General features: G+C 35.2%; 1 protein-coding gene and 1 long non-coding RNA gene across 2 annotated transcripts; both read right to left on the reverse strand.

The window, feature by feature from the left end:
- Positions 1-1,487: 1,487 nt before the first annotated feature.
- On the reverse strand, positions 1,488-7,564 carry LOC128227742 (uncharacterized). Its single transcript, XR_008259849.1, has 5 exons — positions 7,429-7,564; positions 6,839-6,925; positions 6,207-6,444; positions 5,516-5,654; positions 1,488-2,065 (listed from the first exon to the last, which is right to left on the reverse strand). It is a non-coding gene; the product is annotated as an uncharacterized LOC128227742 (long non-coding RNA).
- Positions 7,565-7,827: 263 nt separating this feature from the next.
- Positions 7,828-11,395, reverse strand: LOC128227741 (tyrosine-protein phosphatase 9-like). Its single transcript, XM_052938549.1, has 7 exons — positions 11,341-11,395; positions 10,081-10,154; positions 9,866-9,902; positions 9,487-9,584; positions 8,852-8,974; positions 8,573-8,718; positions 7,828-7,950 (listed from the first exon to the last, which is right to left on the reverse strand). Exons 4-7 carry the CDS (start codon positions 9,568-9,570, stop codon positions 7,914-7,916), a joined length of 390 nt encoding a protein of 129 aa, XP_052794509.1. The 5' UTR covers positions 9,571-9,584; positions 9,866-9,902; positions 10,081-10,154; positions 11,341-11,395; the 3' UTR covers positions 7,828-7,913.
- Between the last annotated feature and the right edge of the window lie 1,069 nt (positions 11,396-12,464).

The following is a 12,464-nucleotide window of genomic DNA, read 5'->3' on the forward strand; positions in this document are numbered from 1 at the left end:
CTTGCGTAGTTGGACCAACAATAATTTCAAAGTTAACAAGAAATATCTTATGAAAACCAGCCAGGTTAACCAGCTTGGTCTCAATGATAGAAAGGAAAACAAAGCAGGACCGTATTAAACCAAAAACAATCAATTCCGAAAACAATGTGTATACTACACGCTAGCGTTTTACTCGTTGATTTTACCCTTAAATGATGTCTTACCTTCCACGAAAATTAGTTCAAACATCACTTCCAGTAACCATCAGCCAATTTGATTAAACCGGGGATCTTTTTGGTTTGGTTCAAAGTTCTCCGCAAACATAACTTATTGAATCGCTTGAGTATACATGTTGGCCAAAAGAAAACACGAGAACAGCTTATCCTACATCGATACAATTGGCTGCAGTTGTATGCATCTTTGTTGTTTAATTTTATCTTTTGGTCACGATGTATATTTTTATGAGTTGATTGCTAAATACTTATCTAAAACGTTATGATGGCGTTTTTCGGACAACTTTGACCAAATCATAAATAAAATCGTTTTTATACAATTGTATGCTGATGTAGAAAACCTGTTGGGTGGAATACACGCGTACGTCTTATCCTTATAGTTTTCTCCAACAATTTACAATTTATTTTGCTGCTCAAATTAAGACAAAGGACCAATTTTAACTTGAAAAATGCTGAACAATATAGGTATATATCATGTGTTTCCGGTACGGATAGAAAAAATCCGACTCGAGAATACGCGCGTAAGTCGGTAACATGCCTATTTTCTTTCCTGTTTTAGCAGTGAATCATAGCATGTTCATATACAATTTGTTGTTTTCTATCTATATAGGTTATAAAGCTGATCGGTTTGATATTTAAAAACAACTTGATGAACATGCTTGAACTTCTTGATGTGCGTTTATTGTTTATATTTTCACCGTTTGTTTGCACTCCTACACCTGATAACTTTATCGAATACATAGTGGTTACGTTCAAGCAATTTTATTTTATTACATAAGTTTTTTTCTAACGTTGTTTAGTATTCAGTGGTAAAATTTTATTCCCATGTAAGGCGTTTGGTTGTGGCATGAAACACTATAAATCAGTGTCATTTTGCAAATTGGTCAATGTACTTAAGAATGTATACACAATTAATTTAGTGGTCTCTGACCTACATAAGTATTAGCAGCTTGTTATAATCATGAATATTGACATCATGAAACACAGCATGCTTTGGGATTTCGATGGGATTTCGATGGAAAACCGTTGAATTATTTGCAGTTACCACGAACATTTACGAGTATTCAGGTAGTCAGTAACAATAACAAAGTTTTTTTTATTAATACTCACATTTTAATACAACAGTCAAGTATCTCTAGTGTAATGTATTAACAAATGTTTTTGAAATTCTAAAGACGAGTGAACGCTACAAGATATAATTTACTTCGCAGAGTTCTTTAGTTTCGATAGTACTAGAAGTGCACCTGAAGCAAATTTATTTCAGGACCTTTTATGAGTGGTATATTTATGGTATACCAAATAACGTACACCTATATATGATGCTATGTTGCATGTGTAGTTAGCTACAAACTATATGCAATATACATTATGAGTATAACACATATACACGTATTACACATTTGCGTGTCTATAAACAAGACACGTTTACGGTTTCCTTGACTCCACTAAATGATCACCAAACATATTTCTATGCTAGCAATCAAACGCACAAATAAACAAAAATACAATACGTCACGATTACACACAAAAAACATTTATGCTTTATGTCTTATTTCCAGCATTTGGATTTGCATAATACTATTTTTAAAATCATGAAACACTTTGCAATAGAATAAAACCTGATTAATGATAAAAAACAACAACAACAGCACACACTCGTTTCAAAGCTAAACAATTAAAAATGGGCTGTCTTGTTATGCACTTTCACTGCTTATACAGCCTAAATTATTATTTAAGCACACCCCACCACAGTACCAGGATCATGGTCATATTCAAGCACTTTTGATGTTCTCATATTCAGATGAGTTCTTGACATGTTCCAAAGCTGAATCGTAAATGAACTTATATTGGACCTGAAATGAGAAACAAGTCACTGTTAAAAAGATTTTGGAAGGTGGCAAGTGGCAGGAATCATCGAAGTCTACTTTTTATTATATGTTGATGATGCACACATCAAATACTGACACAGTTAAATTTAAATAAGTTTAGAAAATAAGAAAAAGGTAAAAAGTTAAACAATTGTGTTGCAAGGTCCCTAACACAAATATCATTCTCATTGGTGTGTTCTCTACAGCCATTCGTTACTTATACGCATGCAATATGATACCGGGACTACCAGATCATACCAGATAGTGAATAAAGCCAGTGCATGATCATCTGTTGTTTCTAAGAATATCTAATCCTCGAATATGCCAACTGGCGACGAGGATACTGTTACTTAATGCTGTAATATTTGGATTAATGAAAATTATTTTTTTAACCGCCGGATAAAGACGTCCAACAGTGAAAATAAAGTGAATAATTTGCCGGACAAGTCAAATGCTTGCACACGTTGGGGGTAATGGCTAGGGCGGTTAAAAAATCTATTTATAGGAATGAAAGTGATAGATGGCGACCAAAGACGTGCGTTGTCGCTTCACTATGGCATTGAGAAAGTTTATGACATAAACGACGTGAAAAAGAGGGAAACGAATGCGACGTTCGAGACAACAAGAAAAATACTCAAATATTATCCCCTGCCAAATAAATAAATAAATAAATAAAAAAAAAATAAAAAAAAGAAGAATGTTTAAATAGAAAATTATGGTCAGGAAATCAAAATGATGAACATTCATTGGATAAATACGTGACAAACTCCGGACACATTGTGAATTTACAAATGTAGACATTTTTTACAACAAGTTATTCATAACTGCAAATTGAACCAATTAAGACGTCTACTGCGGGTAATGGTTAAAGCATTAAAGGGACATATCAACAATTGGGCGAATGTTGGAGCAATCCGACCGACAGGCCGCCGCTATGGAAAATTATGACACAGTGAATTCTGTTTCACAACGACCACGTGACTGTGTTTATATATGTGGACAAAACAAGAGCGCGGAAGACAACATTATGTAACGTAGAGCATGCAGAGAGGTCGAGGTTTATCAATGAAACCACGTGATCGCGCTCAACAGAATGCCAATACCTGCGGAACATGTGGTTTTGAATACCAAAACAAGCAGACCTGTCACGCGAAGGGCAAAACTTATAATCGATGCAAAAACCAAATCACTAAAGTAGGAGCCGCTGTCAGAAGAAAAATAATAATAAGGTATGTTAAACTACAGTCCGATTGGGAAGAGAGTACAACTTACAAGTTAGAGTTAACAGTGTAAATAACAAAAAGACTCCGAAAACACTAATCTCAATTAACAATAAAGCAGTGAAAGTGACAAAAGATATAGGTGCGAGTGTAACTATTATCGATGACAACACATACGCATTCCTCGTAACACCAACACTGCAAACGAAACATTTACCTAAATTATTTCTATACGGAGTGGGTTCAAACTTTAAAGTAAAAGCTGTTGTGAAGTGACAGACAGCGGAAAAATACGAAATTATAGTACATGTAGTTGTACATAGGTTTTACCTCGAAACTATGCTCAATAATGACATAATGCAGGAAATAAAGTATGACACAATGCCATGTGTGTCTTCAATCGTGACACCCCCGAAAGAAATGGGGCCGTCAGATTTTGCGTTGATATGCGCTTATCAAACAAACATGACTGAAAGGGAACGACACCCGATGACAATCATTGATAAATTAAATGAACCAATCAATCAAATGGTTTTAAAGGTCTGATACATCAGCTAGTGAAGAAACACGACCAATACTAACTTTTTTGACGCACATAGGTCTATTCAGATGTTTGAACTTTGGAACAAACTCCGTGATGCACCAGTCAATTGTAACCTGGGCCCCCAAGGTCCGGGGGTATACCGGGGATAGCCGGGGAAATAAATGGGCCGTGTTTTTACCTTTTTACGTTATTGGCCCCGAAGTGCCGGGTGAATGCGGTGGTTTTGTCTTCGCGCAAAATATAGCGGGGAATGGGGCTTACCTAGGGTCCGTGGTGTGCGGGGGCATTTGGCGGGGATTTTACCATCAGTTTGTCCCCGTAGAACGGGTATTTTACCCGGGGTTGGCTGGACCGAAAGTCAAAGTCCCCGCTATTCCCGGACCTGGGGGCCGTGGTTACAATTGACTGTTGCATAAGTGAAGTATTTAATACAACCCCAATAAATTCAATATTAGAACGAATTCCAGGAACAAAAATGTTTCAGACGATTCAGACTCGTATTTACAAAACAAAAAAGAGCATGACATTGCACTAGACAAAGTATTAAATGCATTTCATCTCATAGGTGTGGCACTTAATAAATAAAAATGCGAGTTCGACAAATCAGAGATTATATTCGTTGGTGTTGTTTTCAATGGGTCAGTGATCTCTGTAGATCCGTTAAAAGTGGAAGCTATACGGAAAATGGAACAACCAACCAATATGGCGGAATTTGAAAGTGTTCTCGGAATGACAAAACAATGATCACGTTTCATAAAGGACTATGCGTCAATTACAGAACGTCTACGAAGATTAACAAGCAAAGAAACACCATAATCAAGTGCATGTGTACAATAAACAGCTTTATTCGAGAAGCTAAAGCAGGCTGTTTTGGGTGACAGGGTGATGGAGTATTATGACCCAGAGACAAATAAGTGGCGGTGGTGACAGACAGAAGGTGGGAGCTTTATTTATTCGTATCCAAAAAGGTGAAGGTGTGGTCAATGCAAGAAAAGCCGCTAGAGAACATTGGAAGAAAAAACGATCGCCTCTAAGAATTGAGCTTCTGGGAGTAAGACATCAACCATACAAAATGCACTTAGTATATCAGCAAGGAACGACAATTCATTTGATTACTTGCCAAGACATTATCACTGGAAGAGATGACCCAAATGCTATGGCATGAGTTGAGTAAAATAATAAATAACATCGGTAAATAATAAGGCAACACTGAAAGCTATTGAACTGACCGAAATTGAGAAATGGTTCGAAATAAATCAATTAAAATATCATGAAATAAACAAGGAAGAGTTATGGACACTAAGATGTGTGACAATGAGCTGAGGAACAGTATTATTGAGAAATGACACGATAGTTATGCCTACATCGTTTAGAGCGCAGGGTATCAAAGTGGGCCACGAAGGGCATTAATGGGTTGTGCGAACCTAAAGCTACATACATTCAAGAGGTATGTTTTAGGAATTCGAACTCCCATATAAAAATAGCAGACGACCTCTAACAAGCTTTATTATGTTCTGGTATATTCCGAAGTCCCGGTATCATATAACATGCGAATATGGAGTGGTTATAAAGAACAAAACAAACATTTGAAATTTGAAGACAGTTACAAAACATTTATAATGCGTGCTCTTAAAATATTGCGAAAGTATGAAATGAACATATATAACGCACAGTATTGGGTATGATGTCCCTGTTTCTCTGTTTCATTGTCTTCGCAGTCTCTACGATGTTTATCTGACCTCGTGTCTTTTCCATGCGATGGAGCTCATTTAGAAGTACTGCGATAAGTCCGCTTCGCTCATGGCTCGTCCTTGTTATATAAAGGATAATATTGCTTGTTATAGTGTTAGATCTTTATTGCAGATTTGCTTTGAGATCGTAATATATTTCAACGAGAGAGCACCAAAATATGTATTTCTTGAATTTAGAAGCCTTAAACGAGTGAACGAGGTTAAATTCATTATTAATGAAACTAACATTTTTCTTATTATTATATGCATAAAAAGGATATAAAATTGCACTATTTCAGTATTTAGTAGTTTTTCAGAAAGAGCGCCAAAATGTAAGCAAATGTAACGTCATTTCAGAAACGACGTCGTTGAAACTTAGTGGCGGACATGAATGCAGTAACGTTTGAATTGGAAATTAGAAAGGGCTTAATTCACAAAACTATTTGAAACAGTGAACTTCCAGGAGTAATTTGCAAAAGAAACCACAACGGCATTTTTGTATATTGATGATAGAGTATCCTTGCCTTTACCCCAGTATGGCCAATATTTAGAAAGAGAGTCAAATAAGATTATATACCTTACATTGCAGTGAATTGAAATTCGTATTGAACCCCCTTATTCAGGGTACCTACTCGCAGTGAATCAAATCAGGTCTGTTTTCGGCTAGGTGCGGCTGCTTCTTTCTCACAGCATTGAGGCAGTCCAACATGTTTTGCATTGGCGGGAGTGTTTCTTTTTTAGTCGACTTCAAGTAGAGGTAAGCATAATGACGGTGATCACGTGCTGCTCCTCAACAAGAGACCAAAACTCTTCCAGCTGCTCTTCACATGGTGATTTACAAATCAAGAACGTGTTATTTCCGCAAAAGCCCTGAAGCATTCACATTTACAATAGCAACACATCCGATAACAGCAATACACGAATCAAGCACACTAGTCGAGAGGTAAGCGTTTTTATATCAATTATGCTTTCAATGTTTTGGCAGAAGTTTAGTATTCAACTACATTGATAAATAAGACCTTGTGGTCATAATTTGCATTCGAATGTACATGTTTATGTTTTGCGCTATTTAAATTGCTTGAAAAAATGTGCACACTTGTATAGCACATAACCAGTTCATTTAAGGTGCACTCTTACTCCCAAATAAGATTTACCACAATTTATACAAATGTTTTAATTTACCGAAAAGGATGAATAAACATCGCAAAAAATGGTTCATCGTGTTTAATTTGAAAGAACGGTGTAGAAAAAAAGCTTTTTTTACCGTATGAGTGATAATTGATCAGGATTGCGTCGAGTTGTTGTGTTAATTTTGAACCTCGTTTCTTTAATTTCAGGCGATATGTGTCGACTACAATTAAGGAAAAATGGCTATTGATCATAATACAGCGATTCACAACCGTTTTTAAAAATATCTAAAACTATATCAGGGTACACAATACACATACTAAACACGAAGCCCTATTCAAATCTCATACATTCTGAAAGAATTGTTTCCATGTTTCCATATTCTGGTCTATTCTGCACCTGCTGGGCTTCATTTGTTAAACTGTGTTTAATCAACTGTAATCAGTGTATGAAACATAAACAACGATATAAGTAACAACAATAAAGAAATACAGTACTGGGCCCTGTTTCAATTATATATTTCAGTCCTTCACCTTACCTATTGCTCAAGTACATCTGCAGAATCCATACAATAAATATTCTTACAATATTTTTATTGAAGCGCAGTAAACGCCCAAAACTAGAAACAAACCAATAATAGCAATATATTTTAACAAGTTCTTTACTATCTCATAAAATGGACATTATCTAGCAGTCGTTGTTTACTTGGTAGTAACATCATCTGACCTGAAACTGTTTAACCATCCTCGTTTGTTTCTCTCCCGGTTCTGTTGCAATCATGAAGGAATGGACCTCTTCAAACTGTCTATGCCAGACGTGATCAGTGCCCATCAGCAGAGCTTCGGCAAGCGCTCTGTGCAAGTATACATACTGATCCTGATTGGAAATCATGAAACGTTTACATGGCATGGAGTTACATACAAGGATACATGGCTGAGATCAGAATTCAAAGTTCCGTACATATCGGATTACTCGAGCTTTCAGGACATTTTTGAGTGTTCTAGAGTTAGCGCCTCTCTACTAAAATACCGCGCCAAAATGGCGATATAATTACATGTTGTAGGTTTGAACACAAATACATACATTAATATATATTGGCATTATCTAGCATGATTTAACGGCTACCTTTGTCTGAACCATGTTGACTCGTTGGCATATTAGGTATTCAACCACTTGCAATGGTCGAACACATTTTTCAGTCCTTGCCTGATCTACCAGGTTGTCAAGTGCAATAAACGTGCACCGGCACTATAAAACAATTACACACTTTATGGCAGAGGACCAATTTTGATTGTAAGTTCAAGGTCTTACTATTATAATTGCATTCAAGAACCAATAATAAATGCACACTTCAATAACATGAATTATTGGATTTTTTACCTGCAGTGTACTATGACTTGTGCATGTTTACCTGCAGTGTACTATGACTGGTGCAATTTACCTGCAGTGTACTATGATTGGGCAATTTACCTGCAGTGTACTATGACTGGTGCATGTTTACTTGCAGTGTACTATGACTGGGCAATTTACCTGCATTGTACTATGATTGGTGCAATTTACCTGCATTATACTATGGTGCAATTTACCTGCAGTGTACTATGACTGGTGCATTGGTGCAATTTACCTGCAGGGTACTATGATTGGAGCATGTTTTCTGCAGTGTACTATGATTGGTGCATGTTAACCTGCTGTGTACAATGATTGATGCAATTTACCTGCAGTGTACTATGATTGGCGCATGTTTACCGGCAGCGTACTATAATTAGTCCATTTTTACCTGCAGCGTACTATGATTGGTCCATTTTTACCTGCAGCGTACTATGATTGGTCCATTTTAACCTGCAGCGTGCTATGATTGGTTCATTTTTACCTGCAGTGTACTATGATTGGTCCATTTGTAGTGTGTGTTTCGACAGTATTCAAAAACTCAACAAGGCACCATCCATTGTCAGGGACATCATTGTCTGGCCAGGCTTTGAAATGATACTGTTGAATTCGCCTTGATTCACTTTTGGCCTAAAAAAGATATCAGTACTTTCATGTCATGTCACTGAAACCATGAAACGTTTTAAAAAAAATGAAGATCGTTCTTAGTAAAAAGCATGTAATGGCAAAGTAAATAGTAAATACTTAAAATATAAGAACAAACCTTTTTAGCAATTAATGTTCTTATTTCATAATCGCTTAACTCTTCAACACCAGTGACGGATATGTCGATTCCACCGAATGAGCATGTTTGGTCCATTTCTGGCCAGTATTGAAGGCACTTTACCTGATAAAAATGTAAGAAATCAGCAAAACATATTTATTTGCGGCGTTGCTATAAGGTTACAATTAGTATAAGGGAACCCCGGCAAGCAGTAATCTATATTATGGTAAATTAGCTGGAATTATGACGTCAAAGTCAAATTTTAGTTGCTGTGATTGCAAACAGAATGACGCGCATTGTGTTACCTGTTTAGATGGTATAGATACTACCTGTATAAAATGGTATAGATACTTCCAGTTCTATTTATGTAAAACATAATTGACATGATGATACCAATTGGAACTTTCATAAATTTATTGTAATACCTATTGGTGTTGTTCGCGGTTCGAATATTGATATTGATATATTATAAACTACATGTAGTACATTCTTTAGCAAATGCTAATCTGGAGGTGTTATAGTTAGTAAAGCCGTAAGGCAAATTTATAGAAAAGCCAAATTAAAAAGAAATGATAATAAATCAAGAAACATAATCATGTATCAACTTATAAGAGTGTTAATCAAGTTGATATTACCGTCGTTATTTCAATCAGGTTAGTAAGCATTACAATCTTGTCAACATTTTCTTGCCAGACCATTCGCCAGAAATCGTCGATCATGTTTTTGGTTGGACCTTAACCAAAGTATAAGAGAAAAGACGTTTGCATAACCAAAGTATTAATACATGTCTTGTTTAATAGTCTTAATAGTCGTATATTGCAAACGTAAACTGTATCAAAAAAACAATGTTATATGAAATCATATAAATAGTTTTGAGATATATATAGCATTTTCTGACAAAATATTGAGATAAATATAGCATTTTCTGACAAAATAAAATAAAATATCTTTTTTTAATGTAGACTTTTATGGATGTCAATTGATAAAATCTTAGAAAAGGTCTGCATGTATTACCTTGAGAAGCGATGAACTTCCGATATTTACCGTAACCCTGCCATGGGAGAAAAACAACTTATTTAGTTACTGTATTAGATTGTACTAGCCTCTGGAAGGACTTTCTATCTAATTTTTGTTATCAATTATTATGTTATCTGACATTAATCACATGTGTACAACAACAAATAACATTTTACTTGTCTAATTGTTTCACGATTATTAAATAAGTTTACGTCAATGTAGCTCGCATTAATGTAGTCGCAGTCTTCATCTTTTTCCTTCTGTATCGGTACGCGGGAGTGGTCATCTAAACATAAGGATAAAATGCATGGGTTATGGTTAGGGTTAGGACAGGGCAATAACGAAATCAATGGGAAAATGTGCATATGTGTCCAGGATGTCGGCTATTAAAAAGTAATTCCGAAGAGTATATAGTTGTTCATTTAAGCGATATAATACAGATTTTCCGAAACGTAATTATAGTATTAATGTAAAAGACTGCAGATGGCTCGTACGGATTCTATGTGTTATTATCATTATATTAAACCGTGCTCTACGTTTTAAACGTGTATCTTTTAATGTCATCATGCTTAGTAATAATTATACTAGCTTTTGATTTATGTACGCCCAAATGCCATATTCATGTATGTTCAAATGTCATATCTATTTATGGATATCGTGCTCATCCATTGTCTCTCAAATGTCAAATGTATGAATGTATGGTTAACGTGCCCAGTTATGTACGCTTAAATGGCATAATTGGGTATGTTCAATATCCCACTTATTTACGCACACATGTTATATTCATATTCATGTTCGTGTCCATTTATATATGCTCAAATGTCATATTTTTGTGTGTTAAAGTTGACCATTTATATACATTCAAATGGCATATTTATGTATGTTCAAATGGTATATTTATGTATGTTTGAATGCCCATTGATGTATGCTCCAGGTGTCCTCTAAAGTACGCTCAGTTTGACCATTTATGTATGCTCAAGGTGCACTCTTTTGATGCTCAAATAACATATTTATGGACGCTCAATTTGGCCATTTATGTATGCTCAAGGTGCCAATGTATGTTTATTTGACATATTTATATATGCTGAACGTGCCGATTTATGTACGCTCAAGGTGCCCATTTATGTATGCTCAAATGACATATTTATTTATGCTGAACATGCCGATTGATGTACGTTCAAAATTTCTGTTTGTTCTGATTCGATGAACAAAATAGTTTCCTTCGTTTAAAAAATAATTAATAAATGTTTTAGAAAGTGGGAGTGGTATTGATTTCCGCCTCGCACCAAGAGTTTTAGGGTTTGATCACCACCTACTTCCTTATCATGGCCTCTCAACATGGTGCAAAATAATTTCTGTTCTGGAATCGGACGAGAACGTGATTCTTTTAGCTGTCATTTTTTGTTCCATTCAAGCTAAACGAAATTAGTATAAACTAAATAAAGGCTTTGAACATACGTATCTAGACTTACATGCGTACAACTCCTTGTATCTGTTCTTCCCTTTGTATACTTCTCTTTCAGCCACATTGTGTTGATGAACCAGTCCAGTTGGAAGATTCTATGGGCCGGAATAAAAGATGTGTTATTCATAAAGATACACACTATTTTCCTTGACAGAAAAAAGTCGTGTGTACACGTTTTTGACACATTCGGATATCCAACGTAGGTCCTCTTATAATGGGAAACAACGATAAGTTATATCCGTTAACCATTAAAATATTTAGCACTTTCCGTCTCTCTAAGTTTACACATTTACGTATGCATGTCATTTTTCATTGTAATCATAATATAAACATTACAACATAATTTAACAAATTACATGAAGATATATATAAAACAGTTAAAACGCGTTATGATGACTTGCGCCGAACTCGTCATTAAAATGTTGGCATCTTTTTTTCTTGTTGTCTCTGATGTAATCCCAAAGATTGTGAATCTGAATGCCAGGTATTGATTCTTCAAGCTCATCATAGTAATGTTCATCTACGTCCGTTGTATGTGCAACTGAAATATAGTTTGTGTAGTTGGTTTAACTTAACCATGAAACAGTCTGTGGTAAATGTGTTCGATCCAGGTAAACATGTCTTAAGGAAATCTTCTGGAAGTGAGATCTTGAAATAAACGTTTCCTTAAAGAGGTTATGATAGTGATAATCTAAATACGCCTTTCTGTGTTTTGATTGTCTATTTAAAGGCGCACAATATAGGTTGATTAAAAATGTTTATTTTTTAATTTTTTAATGCAATATCATGTAAGACTCATTTTACTTCAATGATAAAAACATACGATTTGTGCACATATAAAAATATTACCCACTATAAAAAGTGTTTTGTTCTATTTATAGCTATGTGGCCACTCATTCCCCAGATAAAAAACACAAAAATATCGCTTATATGTTTAATCTGTACACAGATCATATGCTTCTTGTTTGTTTTGATCAGTAAAGTCATATATGAGTTAAACATAATGATGGATTGAAAAAAGAATTATATAGAAAGAAAGAAGAATATATATATATATTCACTTACCTTCTGAAAGTTGTGCATAAGTGTTCTTCGATGCGTTAGTAACGTTCAGTTTTGGTGTACCAAACC

Source organism: Mya arenaria, chromosome 3, assembly GCF_026914265.1.
Source record: "Mya arenaria isolate MELC-2E11 chromosome 3, ASM2691426v1".
NCBI classification, from domain to species: Eukaryota; Metazoa; Mollusca; class Bivalvia; order Myida; family Myidae; genus Mya; species Mya arenaria.